General features: G+C 43.3%; 1 protein-coding gene across 1 annotated transcript in view; it reads left to right on the top strand.

Annotated features, from left to right (window-relative positions):
* Positions 1-9,059: 9,059 nt before the first annotated feature.
* The window catches only part of LOC147466114 (calcium-dependent lipid-binding protein-like), a 132,542-nt gene continuing 120,084 nt past the window's right edge, over positions 9,060-21,517 (top strand). Inside the window, exons 1-3 of the mRNA XM_086523986.1 lie at positions 9,060-9,313; positions 10,929-11,048; positions 11,149-11,250. Coding sequence (XP_086380112.1) covers positions 10,944-11,048; positions 11,149-11,250 — 207 coding nt within the window. The 5' untranslated portion in view covers positions 9,060-9,313; positions 10,929-10,943. The remainder of the gene's footprint in view (positions 9,314-10,928; positions 11,049-11,148; positions 11,251-21,517) is intronic.

The raw sequence follows: 21,517 nt of genomic DNA, 5'->3' as shown, positions 1-21,517 counted from the left end.
CATTTGTTGTTTGGCAAGACAACTATTTCTTCCCTCCTTGGTGAGCACACATGATAAAGATAGAGAGGGAACAAAAAATTGGGGTTATGTCTCCATTAAAAAAGATGGTTTTGAAATATTTGCATTCTAAAGTTTTTAGAGAGCTTCTATACTGTCTGAATAGCTATGTCCCTGACATAGATTTTTTGTCCACCCACTCATGCTTCCACCCATAGGTCTTCTAAATCCTAGGATGACCTACGCTTGGACTATTGTGCCCTTCTTTAAGAATGCATGCCTGAAAGTCACCAATAGTTCGTACACACATTCTACCCTTGTAAAGTACGTACCCATCGTCAATGGAGTAGCTAGCGTACTTCTTCCCCCAACGAAGTTTATCACCCCCCTTTGAAGACGTAGTTTTCAAAGGTGATGAAGGGTCTACGTCAGAGCTCTCTGACTCCAAACTATACCCTAAAGTCTTGGTTAGTCTCTATGGACTAACTCACTCCGCTACTCGTCCTATCTATGGTCAATCTCTCTCGACTAGCACTGCATGTCAATGATGGAGGTAGTCGCGTCTGTGAGATGTTTCCATCGTGTACATCGTGCGAGACCTCTGTAAAAGATTGATCATGCTCACATAAGCCACACAATGACTCCGAGGATTCATTATTAAGACTATGGAGCTTAATTCATTAATTTATGACATGCAACTAAGTGTATCTGCCACTATGTTATATTTACCTCTTTGGTAGCATATTTAAAGGTCAAACTCATATAGGATCTTTGCCCACTGAGCTTTTCTTCCCTTCAATTTATTTTGACTTGAAAGCCATTTCATACTTTCATGATCTGTTTGGACCTCAAAAGTGGCACCATATAAATAGTGTCTCCCCTTTTTGAATGCATGTACTATTGCTAATAATTCTCTCTTATAGGTCGAGTAGTTACATTGGGCACAATCTTACTTTTTAGTCTCAAACACAATCGGGCGTCCCCTCTACACAAGTACGGCATTAATGGCCTCATTACTTGCATATTTTTACTTTTTGACCTCAATTGATCCATCAACGGGATTGCGATCTTTGCACAGTCCTTCACATATTATCGGTAGAACCCCCACCTACCACTTGAAAAAATTGCAGCTCCTTGAGATTTCTTAGCGCTGGCCACTTGGGAATAGCTTCCACTGTCTCAAGTTCCATCCACGTTTTGTTTGCAGATATAATGTGACCCCAAGACAATGAATCTTGGTCCTAAAGCATTTTCTTTCAAATAGTTCATAATTTGTAACAACTCAAACACTAGAAGCAAATGTTCTAAGTGTTCTTTCTGAGTTTTACTATACACTAGAAATCTTGGTCCTAAAGCATTTTCTTTCAAATAGTTCATAATTTGTAACAACTCAAACACTAGAAGAAAATGTTCTAAGTGTTCTTCTGAGTTTTACTATACACTAGAAATCTTGGTCTTATAGAAATCACATTTGCTTTCAAATAATTCATATTTTGTAACAACTCAAACACTAGAAGCAAATGTTTTAAGTGTTCTTTCTGAGTTTTACTATACACAATAATATTATCCATGAAAATTACAAATTTTCCTACGGACGCAAAATATTGTCCATAAGCATCACAAATGTCGTTGGTGCATTGGTTAGCCCAAATGGCATAACCAAGAACTAAAAATTTTCAAAACATGCTCTAAATGTTTTCTTGGCAACATCTTCTATTCTAATGCTAACTCGATGTCAGGTCTATCTTTGAATACTTTGACCGAAATAGTTGATCAAACAACTCAACCATACACAACATTAGATACTTGTTTTTCATCTTGAACTGATTAAGAAGCCTAAAATCTATGCACATCCGCATAGATCTATCCTTCTTATGTACTAGAAGAATAGGCGATGCCCACGAACTAGAACTAGGCCTAATAAAACCTTTCAAGTATTTTCCATCAATTGCTTTTCCACTTCCTATGCTTTGAGGTGAATTAATCTATAAATATATGGTGTCACTTTTTAAGTGCATATATTATCGCTAGTAACTCTCGCTCATAGGTTGAGTACTTACGCTAGGCACAATCTAATTTTTTACTCACAAATGCAATCAAACGTCTCCTTTGCATAAGTACGGCCCCAATATAATCTTTGTGTAGTCCTTCACATATTGCAGGTAGAACCCCAAAATATCAAGAAATCTCTGGAGATACAAAGCCTTTGCGGACTGCTCTACGGTAGCTCCATGGATGAAATGAGCGGGCTAGAGTTGACACTAGGCCGCCCTGTAGGGTGATGACCCTACCGATATGCTCAAACTATGGCCTATTATGCAAATAACTATGAACTAGACTAGGGTGCAGGCTATGTAGCCACTCCCTACCTAGATATACGTATGATCTAGCCAAGTGCATGACTTAAAAGTCAAGCAAAGCCTCTAGTCCTACATGGCTAATGGAACTCCCAGGATTATGGTATTCCATACCGTCTTTATCATAATTGTTGACCAACCCAACAATATACTCATGATGACTTGCAGTCTTGATCAACCTTAACTTCTTAACTATAACAAGTAGTTTAAGAAGTTATGGCTAGCTCCATCGTCAATGAAGACAATGATTCAATGGCCACCTATGGTGCCTTACATGCACACCATGTCATGGGACCTACACTAGGTTGCCACATAGCTGGTATCATTGAACAAGCATGACGCTCATCACAAAATCGCACACAGTCACCTCCGTAAACTCTCTTGAATTGAGTGGAAGCCTGTATGCAACTACCTAGAGGATTTGCCATCTCTCTTTGGCTCATTGCCACTAGTGCTAGATTTAAGCTTTGGACACTCTGCATTGGTGTGTCCTACTTAGTTGTAGCTAGAGCATCAAGTTTCCTTTTGTGCTTTAACACAATTCTCTTTGTTCTGGATTTCGGACTCTCTCTTCTTTTTGAATGGTCGCGGTTTTTTGGACCAACGACCACCCTAACTCTCTTGGTCCATCCTCTCCTTTTGCTTATCAGTACAAAACCCTTTTCTCTTAAACCCCAACTCCTTTTTCTCTTTGTCCTTAGCCCTACTTGCCTTATCTCATGCACCACGATGCTTGATGTCATCATGAATCTGTGCATATTTGATTGCCTTGGATAAGTCTTTCGGTTGAAGGGGCTCAATGTACTCAAGATAATCATCTGCGAGGCCTCTCTTGAAGCCCTGCAATGTTTGGAATTCATCGATCCCTTTCAAATTGAGTACTACCCTCTCTATAGTTTGAGATATACTAAGCTAGAGACTTGTTCTCGATCGAGCATTTGTCCCATACCTCCCAGTTTCTCTCTTCTTCATTTCCTGACAAGAGTTCCTTTCCAAACATCATTTTGAATTGTGCCCAAGTGGCATGACGAGTAGTCAAACTCGTATATCACTTGTACGCCTTGCCAATCAATAAGAAGCTAGCCTCTACTGACTACACATGACTAGATTACTTTCGCAGCACATGTATATCCGACCACTTCTCTAGGAACATATGAATTGAGTCATTGTTCCACTCTCTTTTCTCACCTTCAAGGCTAGGCAATTTAAAGTCTTTGAGTAGGCATGAGTCTATCTCTATGGATGGCCACATAGGCACATCGGGATGGACTCATGTGACTACGGGTGAGGGTATGCTCACTCGCATCATGTGAGCTCTCCTACTATGAGGAGAGGAGAGCATATCGAAGCGGCTGTGAATGCATCTAGGCATGTGGAGATGCTCTGTAACATCTTAACTACGTCAGCATGGACCTTCTCTAAGGTAGTCAATTCTGAGTTAAAAGTATTTAAACATCTCACTAGAGGGCTCCATCTCTGTCAAGACGTCAACATGGTTTGCTAGGTCATAATCATCATCATCGTCATCCAAGAGGTCCTCATCTTCTCCCTTGGCAATGCTGGTATCTATAAGGTCTTGCTCATCGATCATAGGAGGGTCATCATGGTTGCCGAGTCCAAAGACATGGTCTATGGACATGGATGGTAGTTGCAAGTCATGTGATGTTACCGGCGAATGCGCTCTGGAACGAGAGAGAACCTTGCATGATCGAACAATTTGATCAAGGTTAAGCCCGCAACCATAACACTAATGTTACCAATGTTAGAATACCGTAACACCTCTACGAGTGTACCTTCCTAGGAGAGATAGGTCGTTTACTCTCCACCCAACCATTGAGAGAATGAGGAGTGCCCCTCATTCCCAAACCTTATAATTGTGTAAGGCTTTCCGTCCACATTAGTCCGACCGCCCGGGCACTACGATCGGGCGATCTCCCCCAAAACCCCATCCTCACGGCTCTATGATAGGAGGGCGGCCAACCTTGTCACAACTATTACAAGCTACGTACCAAATACATTAATTGTTGTAGGATTAATCGATGGGGACATGCTACAAAACATAGTAGCATGCTAAATGAGAAAGGTTTAGTTGATGAAACTACAATGGTTTATGACAATTGACAAAGGAATGTCGACATAGAAGGGTACATACAAACCTTTGAATTCTTTACTCATTAATGAAAATTCAATGAAATTAGCTAGCTTGGTTGGCCTTGGTGTAAAAGTTTGTTAGAAACATTACATGTTTACCTTCTATAATGCACTATAGCGTAAAGAGATGGGCATTTTGTGGAAAAAGAAAAATAATACAATTGAATATAATAGTGTAGTGAAAGTAAGCATACATTATTTATAAAAAACATGATCAAGCATCTAATGCTAAAGTGAACATGCAAAATACAAGATGCAATGATGAATTACAAAAAAATGAAGTGATTCCATCTAATTCAGACGTTTGGACTACCTATTAAGCGCATACGACTACTAGTGAGGAAAACATGTGGCTAAAGCAAATGAAAGGAAGCAATGGCAAACTAAAAGAACAAAAAGCAATGGGGAAGGGCAAAAATTAAAGTGCACTATTGACCTAGTAATTGAGTACGGGTCTTGCTTTAGTGTGCAGGGGGCAGAGGATGTTGTTTTTGTTAATCTATATGAAAAGAACATGAATAATTAAATTTTTCTTCAAGCAATGAGGCAAAGAGTGAAAATGCAGGCCATTTGCTGCCCGCCACACAAAAGTGCCATACAAAAGTATGGTGAAGAGTCAACACTATGTCTCCTCAGAAATTATAAGGAATGGAAGCCATGGCTGGCTTGCAGTCTACGGGAAGCAAACATATACACATGAAGGAATGGTTTACCATAATGCCCAAGTTTTATATTTTTAAATGAGTGAAAAAGTTTGGAAAAAAGTACTTTTGATGAGAAAATGCTGTGATTTTTTTGGAAATTTCCCAAATTTACCTCTAATGCAAAGAGTCTAGCGTTCTTCAAAAATGTATGTATGTTTTTACTCCCTATCAATATGATCTATGTGACCCCGACACACGATTAAGCAAATTACTGCGCGGGAAATAGTGTTAAAAAACACATAGGTATGGTGTAATTACAACTACATATTTTGAGTTTGGTCTCTAAAATTTACATTTGATAGTGAGAGAACCTATGAAATCTGGATAAATTTAGTGTGAAAACCTTCAAATATGGACAATTTTCCTACAAAAGTTTCCATATACAAGTTTTCCAAGTTTTAAAAAATATGCTTTTTTCCCTTCACCTTTTTCTTCCTCTCGCTCTACCATGAAAGGTGTGAGAGAGAGAGAGAGAGAGAGAGAGAGAGAGAAGAGAAGAAGAAGAGAATTTTAACGTCATAGGAAACTATCCCAAGAGAGTGAGAGAATGGTTTGACTTCTCCTCCTACAAGACGCCTCTCGTCTTCTTTGACTTGTGTGTGTGTGTGTGTGAGATAGAGAGAGAGAGAGATTATGGTTGCGAGCCCTGACCTTCTCTATAGCCTTTCATCCACCTTGAGAGAGAGAGAGAAAGTATGGTTCTTTGCAGGCTTTCAACCGCCGTGAGAAACTCTCTCTCCAATTCCTCTATCGAGACGACAGAGAGTTACATCCTTTGTAGCTCATCAATCCGCGCAAGAGATGCTGGATGACAGTAGGAGTTGAAGGCCGGAAGGGCCACTATGTTGCAACTAAGGGAGGCAAAGGAGGCCACATAGCCAACGTTGCACTCGTGCTGGAGTCAAGCAGCTCCACACCATCCAGCATGTGCCCTCTCTTGCCCTACTATACCCACCATGAGGGATGGAGCAGCAAGGGCTTTTGGAGAGTCTACTTTGAGCGACACGACTTCTTGCGTAGCTGGTGTGCGATTAATTCATGGGCAGCCGGCTTTGCACATCTCTGCAGAGGCCAACATTCATTAGGGTGACTATTGTTAATTACCTGGATGATAACAACATGCTACATCAGTACGGACATAGCCTAGGTAGCTAGTTATAGAGAGAGAGAGAGAGAGAGAGAGAGAGAGAGATTGGTACTTTCTGCTTATCCTTCTAAGTGTGTGTGAGTTTACAAGCATGATGCTTTTACGATGGATTTTGTTTAAACAACTATCAAGCCATATTTGGCGACTTAGATCTGCAACAGATCATTAATACCAAGCAGTTCATTCTAGGGACCAGAAATTGGAGATCTTATTAAGCTAACCAAGTAGAGGGTACCAGCTGGCGTAAAATCAAAAAATCGCTCATTAGAAGAGAATATCCCCTTCGCATTGGATCACATAGAAGGTGGCGCACAGGGGGGAGCAGACACGCAAAGAGGAGGTGGGATAGGAGGGGATGGGCAGAGCCGACGTAGCCTGCTGCATGTAGAGCCGAGGACAAATTTTTTTGTAATTAAAAGTTAGCTATGTGTGGGCGAGTTGGTGGACAGAGCAGGGGCCGCACATAAGGTGAAGGTGATAAGCAGACGAAGAGGAGGTGCAGAGGTTGAACTCTAGAAGAGACATAGTTGCAGAAGTGGCGCAAGCGAAAGGGGGGAGGGGGGGGGTTATAGATATTTTTTTAAACTTTAATATTCACGTCGTTGACAGCCGAGGGCGACCGTGACTGTGGTCTACAACAGTTCACGTTGCGTCATACCTCTCGCGCGTCCGTGTTCGACTCTCCAACTCATTTTAGAAGGCGACCCCTCGATGGAGGGGTGGGTATGAGTTGCTAAGATCAAAGGTTGGATTCTAAGGAATCTTGAGACGAATGAATAAATAGAGGAAGCTGCCAGTAGGGGGTACATTTAATTTAAAATAATTGGGCTCCCCTTACTCATTTTTTAAGAATTTACCCCAGCTAGCAGGGGGAATAATTGCTAGTAGGGGGTACTAGCTGGGGTAAATTCTAAAAAAATGAGTAAGGGGAGCCCAATTATTCCCCCTACTAGTAGGGAGTAGGGGGTACTAACTGCTAGCAGGGGGAATAATTGCTAGTAGGGGGTACTAGCTGGGGTAAATTCTAAAAAAATGAGTAAGGGGAGCCCAATTATTCCCCCTACTAGTAGGGAGTAGGGGGTACTAACTGGGGTAAATTCTAAAAAAATGAGTAAGGGGAGCCCAATTATTTTAAATTAAAAAATTGCAAGATTCGAATGAGATACCAACGGTCTAGCACCATTCGTTTATTGGAGAAAATTGTCAAGGCCTAGGCAACACAGACAAAGGAGAGCGACTCAAACAAAGAGTATTGAGTGAGGCGCTCGTGGTACCTTGCATTGAGCAGGTGATAATCTTGCATTATGCGAGAAGACAATGCTATTTTTTTAATTTGCATGGCTTTGTAAGTGCAACAGCTCATACGATCGCGCAAGTGGCTATGGGAGTTTGCCGTGAGTCATATGTCAGAAGTGTCCGAGTTCGAGTTCTGGATTCTCCTTTTGTAAGGGTGAGAGAAATTCATGTGTGGCCAAGTCCAAATCGAGAGGAATCTCTGTAAATAATGATGAATATAATATACAATGAGCCACTTGGTATTCTTGTTTGGTATGATGAGAATCATGCGAGATCCCTTTCTAAGGGGAATGGGAGGTGTCGTTGGGCGTTGAAGTAGGCAGAGAAAATGCATGATCAAGGTTGGGCGGGAGATGCGAGGCGACCTTAGCAAGGGCAACGGCTGTGCAAAGGGGAGCTGGCAGCTATAGATGCAAAGGAGGCTCATGCTTTTTTTTTAATAGATGTGTGGGTTGCCTTTGGTAGCAACATCAAGTGGATGTTGGGTTGGTTATATGAGCGTCACATGACATCGCTTCGTGCAACTGACGCGTGTTCAATCCTTCATCCATCTTTTAGAGGGTGACCAACGTTAGCATTGGGATGTAAGGATGGGATCTGGAGGAGGTATCTCATGAATGAATCTAAACTAACATAATATGGCGGAAAGGGGAGCCCTTTACACGTGTCGAAATCTGCGACATGAAGGCTAAACTCCAAAATTGAAAGAAGCCCTTGTGCACGCGATAAAGAGGGATCAGAGAGAAAGAGAGAGAGGCCGCTGAAGGCAGTTGGCCGTACTAGTGAATATAATATTAGATGAGTCAATAGAGCCCTATCAAGTAACAAAAGTCCAAAAGAAATTATATGTTGTTGGGGGAATGATACATTATAAAAATTGGAGAGCACCGTGCAAACTAAGGCCCCTGTCACACTGGGACGGGCGTCCCTCGCTTTTTGCAGGGTGCCCGGCGGCGTTCGCCCTTGGCTGCTGTCACATTGGACCTAGTACAAAAACCTGCGTAGAAGGAGCAGCGAACCTGCCTTGGCCAAGTGGTACGATGCCCGGCTTCCTCGCTACTTGTCAGTGTTCAAAACCCAGTCGTATGCACTCGCACCATGACTTTTGTCAGATGGCCTCCCATGCTGAAAGTTGGCCGAGGTGGGAAGGCCGCCCCTTTGACAAACCCTAACGGCCATCTTTCACTTTTTGGAGAACCAATGAGAGCGCGCCATTTCAGCATGGCCATTCTCCCCCGTCCGAGTGTGACACATGCCGAAGGAAACTTGCATAATTTTTCAACCATAAAAAAAGAAACAACATCTAATAAAATTGAGTCAAAGAAGTAATATTTTATCGAAGGTTGAGGACAAATTTAGGCAATTTGGCTCGACTTCAATATAATACAAATGCAACTTACGAAGCACTCGCCTTGACCTTGTTTTTTTCCCGCGGAGGGAGTGCATGCTAAAAGCTGTAGCACCTTTCTACGTCGTGTCTCCTACGAGCCGGCGTCCTGTTGAGAAGGGCACATTTCCATTGATTCTGACTCGTGCTTCTTGGAAATCGAGCTAGTTTCCTGCTGTGCCTGGGAAGCTTGACGCCACTTAGAGACGCTTTCATTCAGATCTTGCTTTTCCTCTGCTTTTGGCTATGGTCAAAACCCCCTTTCCAGAAACAGGTAGAGCCTTGCATTCTTTCTCTCGCTTTTCTTTAGAAGCAGCTTGCTTCCAACTCAAGATCTTGAATGGCATGCATGCTAGATTTATCAGAGTGTTTGATTTTCAAATGCAAAGTAGACTCAAACTGGACAGACAATCTGTCGTGATGGTAACCCTGCAAGGCTCGGAGCCAAAGATTTCTCAGGTCGTAAAAGCATTGCCTCGTAATGCTGATTTGAACTTTCTTTACAGCGAGCGACAAACACGTCACATCTTTGCATTTAGGACATCAATCATGTGCTTTTACGACCTGAGAAAGCTTTGGCTTAGAGCCTTGCAGGGGTTACCATCATGGCAGATTGTCTGTCCACTTTGGCTATGGTTAAATATTGGTCTGGTTGTATGTGTGCCGGTGGAGGTGACTGCCACAGCCGGTCGCGGCGCTTTTTGGGGGGCACCATTTATGCTTCAGCATAATATGGGCAGGCTTGCACCCCTTTGTAGGTGCACGCATGTAGCGTAGTGGTATGTGCAGCGCCTCCAGCTCCAGACGTCGCAGGTTCGACCTCAACCCGTGCAAACCATATGATGACCTGTTGGTCAAAGCCTTCCAGCTGGTTGCTTTTGACTGGCAACCGGGAAGGCCCGCTTTGCCACGAGGGCAAGCAGGTTGACATTGAACGAAAACCATAGCTCACATCATCCCATTATTGTCGATGCAAAGCTTTGCGGTCTCACCAGCTTAATGTAAACTGTATGTTGAGGACATATTACAGAAGGGGTAGGAGGGTAGGGAACAAGGGAGCATCTCTCACACCTCTCTCTCACGTCCGTCAAAGCCACACACCAAGCTAGGTACCAAATCCACTAAAAGATTGCATCTAAAAGATGATTGTTGATACTTAGACATAGACAAGGTTCTTGTAAAAATAGAGTGGGAAATTACCACGAACATTGGGTGGATAAAAAAATTCAGCCATACTATTAAGTACACCTTGAGCTCACTTACCCCAATGTAAAATTCAACTATAAAATTTACCAATGGAGGCTTTTAAATTGTCAAATGAATGCAGTGATCAGTTGCATCTTTCACCTAGATGCAAAAACCTACATCCTACAACCGTCACATAGGAAGGCAGATGGAGATTATCTGGTTTACACTATGCTCTTGTCACAATGCAAGGCCAAGTTTGACTTGTCAGAATCACTGTCCAAGAGTGTTATTTGTGTGAAGCTGGCAGCTGGGTTTCAATCCATCTATAGTGGGACTTGATAATCTACATCCACCTCCTCCTGTGATCAGATCATTCTATGTAGGCAGTGAGGTGATTTGTAATTAGGTGAGCATGCCCTTTAAGGTGATCTTCAACCATGGCTATTGATAGATATTGCAAGGTGAATTTATATCTAGAAAACTGATCTTGTTAACCGTATGCCGATACTGAACGGTCTGTGATGAGCTAGCTTTGAGGTCCAAGCTTGAAATTTTCTTTAAATGCTACCAAGGAAGAGCCCAAGCATTACGTGATGCCGATTCTTCTATGGAGAGATTGAAAAGAGTTAAATTTATATGTTGATGAATCGAAAAAATGAATATGGCATGTAGATGTATTGAGTCTCTCTTTGGGTTTGCAGATTTTGATATTTTTCATGGGCCTATTTTTTGGGCTGTTCAGTGGTTTTGTGGTGGGTTTGGTTCTTGTGGCTTCATGGAGCTCCAATATGGCCTTTCGAGCCACAAATCGCTTTTGGAAGGTAACCTTTTATGTTGATTTAATTATTAATCATACCATGCCATATTCTTGAACAATTTTCTATACCCAATGTCAATTGTTTTTATATTCCTATGGATCAGGCGGCATGCTTACTTGTTCTCAGCCAAATCAGCCAAGATGAAATTAAAAAGCTTTGCAGCAACAGTTATCCGCAGTGGTTGTCGTTTCCAACTTTTGAGAGGGTAGATCCTGCCCTTTTCTTCTGCTGTCCTCAATGGGTTTCTACATCTCTGTTCTCTTGAGCTTTGCAAGTACACGATTTGACTTTCATGTAAATAAATCTGTGGCACTCTCCTCTTGTCTGAAGAAATGTTTATGTGTTGGATCCTTCAAGAAGAGAAGATAAATCAATTAATAAGAGATTTGGTTTTTCCACTGGCAGACTTTGTGAGATTGATTTTTTCCTGGGAAGACCAAATTGAAATTTTCTCTCTGAAATAGTCTCTTCATATTCTCCACTTTTCAATGAGATGTGTCTAATAAAATGGATGAAGGTAGTTTAATTGCTGATGTTAGCATGGTTGTAACTGCAAAAATGTGAAGGGCATTTCAATGTTTCCATGCATGTGATTAGCCTTGCACCAGTGGACATCAATCTGACTCTCAGTTTCAGTGTCAGTAACAGTGAGGCACTCACATTCTCTAGTGCAGTGCTTAGTTTTTCACCTTGATTCTTCATTGAATTTGTCTCACCCTTACGTCACCATAGGAGAAATTCCTATTTTTTGGGTGTTCTTTGGACCTTTGGATTTTTTTTGGGAGGCAAGTTTGGGTCTTGTCTAGACATGTTTTTGGCTGAGCAAATATCCTCTATTAAATAAACATCTTGAGTACACAGAACCCAAGGTGAAGGTACAAAACAAAGTCTGATAAACGAAATTTATTCGAGCTTAAATTGGATATCAATCTTTTATATCTCCTAGGCGAGGCGCTAACTCGCTAGAAGACTGAACTATTGAAGAGACTTGCTATACAAAGGCTCTTCCTCACATTATTACCAGAGAACGTACAGTCAAGAATATTTCCAATGGAGTTTAAGAAAGGAATTGATTGTGCTGGAGTAGAGGGGATCTTTAAAAGTGGCATCCAGCATGCACAAGCTGCAAAATTTGAGTAGCCTCTAATTTGCATAGCAATTATCTCTCTCGTGTCTCCTGCTTCTCTCCTTGCTTTGGCTGCACCAGTTTATGGTACCTTCAGAGCTACCTGTGGACTTCTTTTGAGTTTGTTCTTGCATAATCTCAATGCCTTTTGCCTTTTGTGTCCGATCTTGCATTATCCCACTGCTTTCCTGTCTTAGCTCTTTACATACCCTAGAATAGGTTCATCAGGCTACCAAATATCCTCGACTCGATAAAATGATCACTGATTGAGAAGCTGATCTCTCGGTAGATGCTTGGAAGAGGAACAGGTGGGGAATCCTCACCAAAGATTAGTGAAGAGTCCACTGTAGTGGGCCATGGCAGACTATGATCTTTGTGAAAAGGATTGTGAGACGGCTCTATGCTAGAATCAAGTCTTGCTTGGTTTGATGTCTCAAGATCTATCCTGAAGCAGAGAGATTCACAAGTTGTAATGGAATTTAGAAACATAGCGTGGAAGATAAAGTGTGTTGTGTTACGTGCGCTCAATGTTATGGGTACCTCTCAGTGTAGGGTGCACAAAGTCTTACTTGCAATGTACCATACAAACAAATGGCAACGACTACTGCAAGATGACCATGAACAAAAACATGAGTGAAAGACAGGATACAATGGTACTCAAAGCTCTGCCGAAATCATCAACGCACAATGTAACAACTACAAGAACCACTCTCAGCTTCAGACCAAGGACCCATAGGATACAATGGGGGTGTTGCTCAACAGTGCATGGAGTATGTTGTGAGATTTGGTACTAACTTCAGGCTCTGGACCAAGATAGATTGATAATCCAAATGACAACTGATATCAAAGATATATACAAGAGCAAAATATTCATTGGAGGAGATAACCTGAGGTCTATTCCATTTTTGAGAGATTGAGAAATGCATCTTCCTTATTTAATGCATTGCCCAAACTTTTGACTTGCATCATCTGTGAAGGTAATAAAGTGAGGGGCACCACCTAATGACTTGGTAGGTTTCAGCCCGCAAACATCCAAATGGAACTAGGTCTGATTTCTTAAGCTTCTTCTTGCTTGAAAAACTTGGTTGTGCTGATCTATCATGCTTACCATACACACAACGTTCGAACACTTCAAACTCAAAGAAATTGAACACAAGTACATAACCCAAACAAGAGAGAGATTGCATTCCAATTTGGCCCACAAAAAGAAAAATTCACATTAATCTAAACACCACTCCGTGGCGTGGTTGTGCTACTACTCAGCTCTTTGCAAAGTTCCTTGACCTTGAGAGAGAGAGAGAGAGAGAGAGAGAGAGAGAGAGAGAGAGAGAGAGAGAGAGAGAGAGAGAGAGAGAGAGATGAAAATGAAATGTACGCAAACCATGAGACATATGTGTATCCATGTAGCTGGGTCGAATCACAAACCCATCTCCTGTGAGGTGGAGAAGATGCTCTCTATAGAAAGCCATCTTTGTGCCCAACTCCTGTGGCGGCTCTATCCATGTCCTCTTGGTATCCAGCTGGATCAGGTCCTGACGAATGAGTCTAGGAATCTCCACCCGTGTCAGAGACATCGAGGGTGTTTGAAGAGAGTACTGGAAAGGGGGCAGCATTACCATGGTGAAGCCATGCATCTGAAACCATAATGCCATGTGTGCATACCAACATGAAGTGTCCCCCTGAAGAGCTAACTGTCTGGAGACTCAAGGGCTAGTCTAGCATATCGGTCTCTAGTAGTATCCCACAAGCTGTGCACAAAGGAGATTGATTTGGTAAGCGCCTCAATCTCCATAGGAGGGGCAGCTAGCTCTGCTCGAATGATAGCGTGGGGTACGGAGGCCTTGGCTCTGATCAGTCGAGAGATCATAGATACCAAGGGCCTTTCCATACGTCTCCAACCATCCTGGCCTACAGAAGGTCCCCATATCTGCACCGCATACAACATGGTTGAGGCTACTAAAGTATCAAAGAGCCATAACTTTGTCCGAGGTTCTTGGAACTGAACCTGCGAACACATCCTTTCCAAGCCTCCCAAGGCCGATAAGCTCTAGTCAGTCTAGTCTCTGCTGCTCTCCCCAAAGAAAACCTCGGCCCAGTGAAGACAACCCCAAGGTAAGTGTATGCATCTGTATACTCTACAATCTCTTGACCATAAGTGAAAGTTGGTGCTGATCTCCTGATCCACTGTGGTGTGGTGTTAAACACCATAACCTTGGTTTTACCAAGGTTTACAGACAATCCACTATCCTCTGCAAAACTGTGTAATGCATCCGGCTGCCGCTGCATACCCTCTGGTGAGTCAGAGATCAACACAATATCATCAGCATATAACAACAATGGGATCCATGTCCCTGCCAGCTGGGCACCTCTATCACCCTCTCTGTCAATGTAATCAGACACCTCATCAACATACATACCAAATAGAGTAGGAGACAATGGGAAACCCTGTTTCACCCCAATGGTGGAGTGAACTAAATCAGATATCCCCTCCGGGGTGCGTACATGTCCCATCACTGATTTGTATAGAGCCATAATCTCCCAAATCAACACTATGGGCACCCCCATCTCCTGCAGTCTACGCATCAATCGAGCTCTTGGTACCATGTCAAATGCTTTGTGGAAACCCACAAAGCTACAATAAATCCGTCTCCCATGTGAGCTGCCCTCCTCAAGGATGGCTCTGAGTGTCAGAATATCAAGAGTGGAGAAACCTCTCCTAATCACTGTGTGACCTGCCCTCCTCAATGATGGCTTTGAGTGTCAGAATATGATCAAGAGTGGAGAAACCCCTCCAAACCACTCTGGATCAAGAGATAGAGAGAGAGTAGAAGGCACAATCTTGCTAGGTAGCTTGCAGAGCCCCGTGCTCTCCTTCTTATGGTTGGAGAGACATGAACGGTGAGCTCAGTAGTGGTTCACCATACTTTGAGAACTCTCCAATAATCGGTTGGTTGCATTCCTCCATTTCTTGTCACTAAGCAGCTACGCAGTGCATGGGAGCAGTCCAGTAGATAGATATGGAGATCTGCTATGGTTTGCTGATTATTCTTTTCATGGATCGTACCGCTCAATTCCCCCACACCTTGGGAGTTTGGTTAGAGTCGGCAGCTATTCGAGGATTGCGATGTACCCAGGTTTACATTGCCACATGGAATGTCACAGTTTGCACCACACGAGTATAAGTGGCATGAGAAGCTATGCATTGCCAACTATTTCCCATTAGCTAGCTCTTGCCTGGTGCCTCTCATACTCTCTCGGAGATTGTGGTTGGTGATCATCAGTCGAGTGGTGGTGTATGTGTATTTCTGGATCCCGTTGGCGGCATTGCGTGCATGATCATGGCAATTTGGTTCCTGGTTCCTGGTAGAGCTATGTGGATTTCTTTACAGGTTGAGGAAACTTTGATAGGGATTTATGTGTGTATGCTCCCACTAAAGCTCGTGCAAGGGATTCTTCTGGCATGAGATTGTGGATGTATTGCCTATTGTGGACTCATGGATTGTTGGGGGCGATTTCAACAATGTAGGGAATGTAGAGGATGGGCTGGCAATTGTCTTCTCCACTACCTTCTATTTCTCGCTCTAAGATAGATACTTGGCGATTTCTCTTTGCGGTTTCGGTGTGGATGCATGGCATGTACCTTCCTTCGCTCGTACTGTCGCAAGACGCGCACCACGTGACTGAACAGACTTTTAGCACATCAATAACAACTTAACTGAAAGAGAGAGATGACACGCGACACGGAGTGGCGGAATTCCACCCCAGAGAGTAGTGGCCCCAAACCTTGGCGCCCCTTTCGGTATTTCTGTATATTGCATCAACACAGTACAAGCCGGTACTTCAGACTCTGCACCTTCTCTAGGAAGAATGCCAGAGAATGAGCCCTTAGCACATATTTAAAGGCCCTTGGCCTATGAAAAGCAGTTTACATGAAAATCCTTCAAACTCAAAAGCTTCTGGTCCAAAAGCAATGCCAAAAAGCCGCCAGCGTAAATCATGGAATTCCGTACAGCAGTCAGCGCAAAACACGAAAATCCGTACAGTCTGCCAAGTCATCATGGCGGTGAAATTTTTGGAATTTTCGTACAGCTGCCACGTCATCAGCTGTCATGCAAGACTTTCAATGTGTGTGTATGGGTCTTGCTTTATTTTAATCCTTTATGTCACTTGGGGCCCCATTGGACGGGGTCCCCATAAGTTGGTAGGACTTCTTTTTCTGTTACTTGTTCTTCTTAGGGTTTAGGCCCCTCGGCTGACATCTGCAAGTTGACTCCCTTCTTCAAGGCTTTGACACGTCAGCAGTTTGTGACATTTCCCCTTCTTGAAAGAGAGTAATCGTTCGCGAGTACAGCTATCTGCAAAAAAACTCAAGTTAGCTCAAAAATTTCCGAGGTCATTCCGAGGGACAATCAGTTTGCTCTTTTTGTTAAGAAGTTAGCTTCTCCTTTCGGCTCTTTCGATCAAGGAGTTAGCTTCTCCTTTCGTTCATATCGGAACTCTTGATATTTCGGCGTAGTAAAATTAGCCATCACACCCAGACCGTACTGATCTTCCACGAGTGTCTTGATGGACTAAAATCACATACCCAGGCAATCTCATCCAATTATTAGGAATATTCAGTGATTAACACATCATAATGAAACACAAATGCTTACATATGCATGTTACAAGACACAACAAACAACGCCGCTGAGCACTCCTCCGAGACAAACAGTCTGCGGTATGAAGCTACTCAACGACTACCTCTTCACTCCCCTCGCAAATAACCTAAAAAGGTCCGGGCCATGAGCTCAGAGGACTGTACAACCAAACGCTCCCCAGACCTTAGTCTGCATCGCTCGAAGGTTCAAGCATACAACCAAACGCTCCCCAGGCATCGGCCTGCGTCGTTTGGAGGTTTTCTAGCATACAACGGAATGTTCTCCAGGCATTGGACTGCGTCGTTCCGAGGTTCAAACAATACCAAAAGAGTATTTTCACTTCTCCACCCGGGAGTAAAATCACCAATCAATGAAACCAGTATTTAAAACGAGAGTCAAACAATTCAAATCGGCACCAAGACAGGTTTAAAACAAATAGCATCCATTTCAAACAAATTTCAAACAATACTTTCTCAAACAATGTTTGAAAGTATCTAACTAGAAAACAACTAGAGAGGTCATTTAGGGCTTTGTTCGGACAACTGAACTTTGAGGACAAGTGGCTTGCCCTCCTGCATCACGGTGATGGTTCGATTCCGAACCTGGAGAGTTGCATCATTCTTGTCGTGCCAGGGCATGCCCAAGAGAACATCGCAATTGCCCAACTTCATAATGTGGAAATCGGCTTTTCCATGATAATCTTGTCTAGTCACTAGAAGAGCACCAATGAGCGGTACCACTTTCTGAGTTTGCCTCGTGGCTAGCTCAGCTTCAATTCCTCCACCCTCTGCATCATAATCAAAGTGCATCTGCTTCAAGAATTCTAGATGGATGAAGTTCTCCATAGCTCTAGGGTCAAAGAAAATAAGGGCTTTCAAGCCGTTGACTTTTTCATAAGCTCTGCATAATTCATTAAAACTCTCGAGGTGTATACCATAAATATCGGGTACTAGTTCAATAGCAGGTCTAGCCTTCTTGGCCGGAGGTGGCCCCGAGGATCTGTCTGACGTGGGAACAGAAGGTTGCATTGAGGACGTCGAGGCTTGCTCAAGACATGTATTGAACGTATGCCCTGTTTGGAAACATTCGAAGCATCGGCCTTCTTGTAACAAGGCGTCTCGTTGACGTGTCAGACGAGGCCGTTGAGGTTGGTTTTCACGGGATTCCTGAGAATTTGTTCGTTGTTGCCGAGAGTTCTGGTTAGTGGCCGGAGGTTCTTCTGTGGTAAACTCAAACTTTCCTTTCATGAGCTTGTAGCCGACCGCGGCATGGTCCATAAGCTCTTGCATGGTAGAGACTTGCTTGGAGAGACAATATTCCTGCAATGGTGATGGTAGTCCAATGGCGTAGCGCTCGCACTGGTCCTCCAAGGAAATGAACTTAAAGAAGGACACTGGAAGGTACACGTCGAGAAACCTTTGGTTATAGTCGTCCATGGTCTCGGTGGCAAGCATTTTCAAGTTGTCCCACTCTGCCAAAATCCGGACTTCAAACATTGAAGTTACATAATTACGCGCAAAAACTGTCTTGAAAGCTTGCCAGGTCCTTGGAGCATGCGGTTGTGTCGCGATTGAACTCCACCATTGCATAGCATTATCTTTAAGAAATCCCGCTGCTCGAGAAATCTTGGATTCTTCTGTATAGTTCCCCAAAGCATAGATGTTGTCGAATTGTTGTAGGTACTGCATTGCTTTCTTGCGATCTTTCACCCCAGAAAAAGTGAAAAATTTGAATGTCGTGCCACCGTCTTTGAAATCTTTTGGTTGGTTAGGCGCATATCCCGGGTTTGGATAATAAGGGTATCCATATGGGCTCCAACCATTGTAGCCTGGTGACGGCGGTGGTGGAGGTTTGGGCAATGGCGGTTGCACTGGATCAGGGTCAGATGGTTGCACCATATTCTTGAAGACTCCCCCGATCAGAATAGATGGCCGAGAAGGTTGCCGGTTGGAAGCTCTCGTACTTTCTGATGCCGGAGGAGGAGGTACCACCTGGGGCATGAGAGGGGGTAACATGTAGTTAAAAAATTGTTGAAAACTTTGCAGCATTGGAAGATTCTATTGAGGATGCCTCAAAAGAATGTCATGAAGCTCGTTGAGCAGAAACTGCAAATATTCTGATGTATCCATGAATTGTATGTATTGGGTTCTTTATGGCTTATGCCCTGTAAGACAGAGCGATGAAGATGGGAGCGCGCCCGATGCGCGATGAAGTAAGGGTGGGAGTGCCTAATAAGTCCGGGGTCGGGACCCGAAGATACTTCAAGTAAAAAATCCAATAGCTCTGTCTCCTCTTTTGTAGGACCGGTGTGCTTTCAGAAAAGCACACGCCTGATGCTCTGATACCACTGTCACAAGACGGGCACCACGTGCCAATAGAAAAGAACAAACTGAACAGACTTTTAGCACTTCAATAACAACTGAACTGAAAGAGAGACGACATGCGACACGGAGAGGCGAAATCCACCCCAGAGAGTAGTGGCCCCAAACCTTGGCGTCCCTTTTGGCATTTCTTTATATTGCATCAACACAGTACAAGCCGATACTTCAGACTCTGCACCTTCTCTAGGAAGCATAATGCTAGAGAATGAGCCCTTAGCACATATTTAAAGGCCCTTGGCCTATAAAAAGCAGTTTACATGAAAAGCCTTCAAACTCAAAAGCTTCTGGTCCAAAAGCAATGTCAAAAAGCTGCCAGCGTAAATCATGGAATTCCATACAGCAACGCAAAACGCAGAAATCTGTATAGTCTGCCACGTCATCATGTCAGCGCAATTTCCGAGATTTCTGTACAATTGCCACGTCATCAGCAGTCACGCAAGACTTATAGTGTGTGTGTGTGGGTCCTGCTTTATTTTAATCCTTTATGTCACTTGGGGCCCCATCGGACGGGGTCCCCATAAGTTGGTAGGACTTCTTCTTCTGTTACTTGTTCTTCTTAGGGTTTAGGCCCCTCAGCCGACATCTGCAAGTTGGCTCCCTTCTTCAGGGCTTTGACACGTTAGCAATTTGTGTCACGTACTCCATAGTCACTGCAGTTTTCATGGGGGTTTTGGAGACAGTCAAGAAGGTTATTAGAGACATTCAAAAAGTTTATGTTGGTTCTTGGGCAGCATCTCGTAGGGAGACGGTCACGATCTGGCATGCGACAATGCAGTTTGACCATGCATTGGTTTCTTTGCAGTTGAGGTTCATGTATCCTTTGGGGCCTATGCTAGGATCACGTATTCTTGACTTGGTTGTAGGATGCCTCACTGAGCTAGACTCTGCAGGAGATTTGGTCTTATATCACTCATTCTGTGGTCATCCCATTCGCCTTGGCACGAGTATAGTAGCGTTGTCTGAGGCTTGCAGGCATGTATCCAGGATGAGACGATGTGACCTATTTCGCAGAGAGAGGGAGTTACAAGAAAGGTTGGGATTCATCCACAGGCATCTTGAGGATTTTCCGGCCCTCCTAGTACATCAGTATATGCATCACCCAGAGGACAGTCCCCCTTCTCTATTTTGGAGGATGATATATGGGAGTTTTCTAGGGAAGGCGATATCATTATCTTGGGGGATTTCAATGCTAGGACTGCCCATCACCAAACAATATTCTATGATACCTCAGAGGAGTTGATGCCGGAGCTTGATATTACAGAAATGGGGTTGTCTAGATTGTCACAGGATGAGGAGCACACTAAGTATTGCAGATGTAAGGATTCTAGGTGCTAATCCTTAATTAAGTACTTAAACTTATGATTAAGACTTAAGAAATTTGAATTGAACTCAGAAACAAGACTCAGAAGACTCTGTGTTTGATTGATTGAATGACTACTTGAAACTGAGTACAATAGGCTCCTTATATAGGAGACGAAGAGACAAAAATGAAAAGACACGTCTCATGGTGAAGAGACATAACTTTAGACGTAAAGACACATCCTTTCGGCCAATAGCTGCAACCATTGGGCGAAGAGTCGCACCCGTAGAGCGAAGGGGTGTGACCAGTCGTTGAAGGAGTGGCTTTTGGCGAAGAGGCACGTCTCTTGGGTGAAGGGGTGTGACCATCCAAGCGCAGGGGTCCTCCTGGGCATGGCAATTCTCGTATCTGCAACTAGGAGTAGATGTATTGCTGTTAATATAGTCACAATCGTGACATTCCCTTCCATTTAAAATGAGAGCCCGTGTCAAAGAAATGACTTCTGATGTTGATAGAACTCTGGAAAAGCATTGAATCTTCGAAAATCTTCAGTCTTTGAGTTATCGGAAACCTTTGTCTTGAGCCTTTGCTTCTTGCGAAACCTTTTTGCTTTGACTGCTAAATCCCATGTCATTGCATTATTCAAAGATTTTTTAGAGGAATCTGGCATAATTAGGTTGATTGCAACAATAGATTGATCTTCATCATGGCTGAGTATGCCCATCACCTCCGGAGGGTGATAGAAACTCAGCTCGTTGGTTTTGTAGAGTACGTTCAAAGCATGAATGACCTCTATATAAACTTGCACCTACTCTTGGGCACTGACGACGTGAGTAGGGATGTCATAGCTGTTGTCCAAGCTATGCATGATAAAGGTGATAATCTTATTCTTCCTGTTTGGACAAGCAGTGAAGTTGAGATCACATATTGTCAAGTTTGGTTCTTTGCTCTTCGTAGGTTTGTAGTAGTATTCATTTTTCGATTTCATATTTAGCTTACCTGAGGACTTAAGAATGTGTTCCGTT

This window comes from Adiantum capillus-veneris, chromosome 1, assembly GCF_014529385.1.
Source record: "Adiantum capillus-veneris isolate H3 chromosome 1, ASM1452938v2, whole genome shotgun sequence".
NCBI classification, from domain to species: domain Eukaryota; kingdom Viridiplantae; phylum Streptophyta; class Polypodiopsida; order Polypodiales; family Pteridaceae; genus Adiantum; species Adiantum capillus-veneris.
The sequence above is the reverse complement of the archived record's forward strand: the minus strand, read 5'-3'. Positions and strand labels throughout refer to the sequence as shown.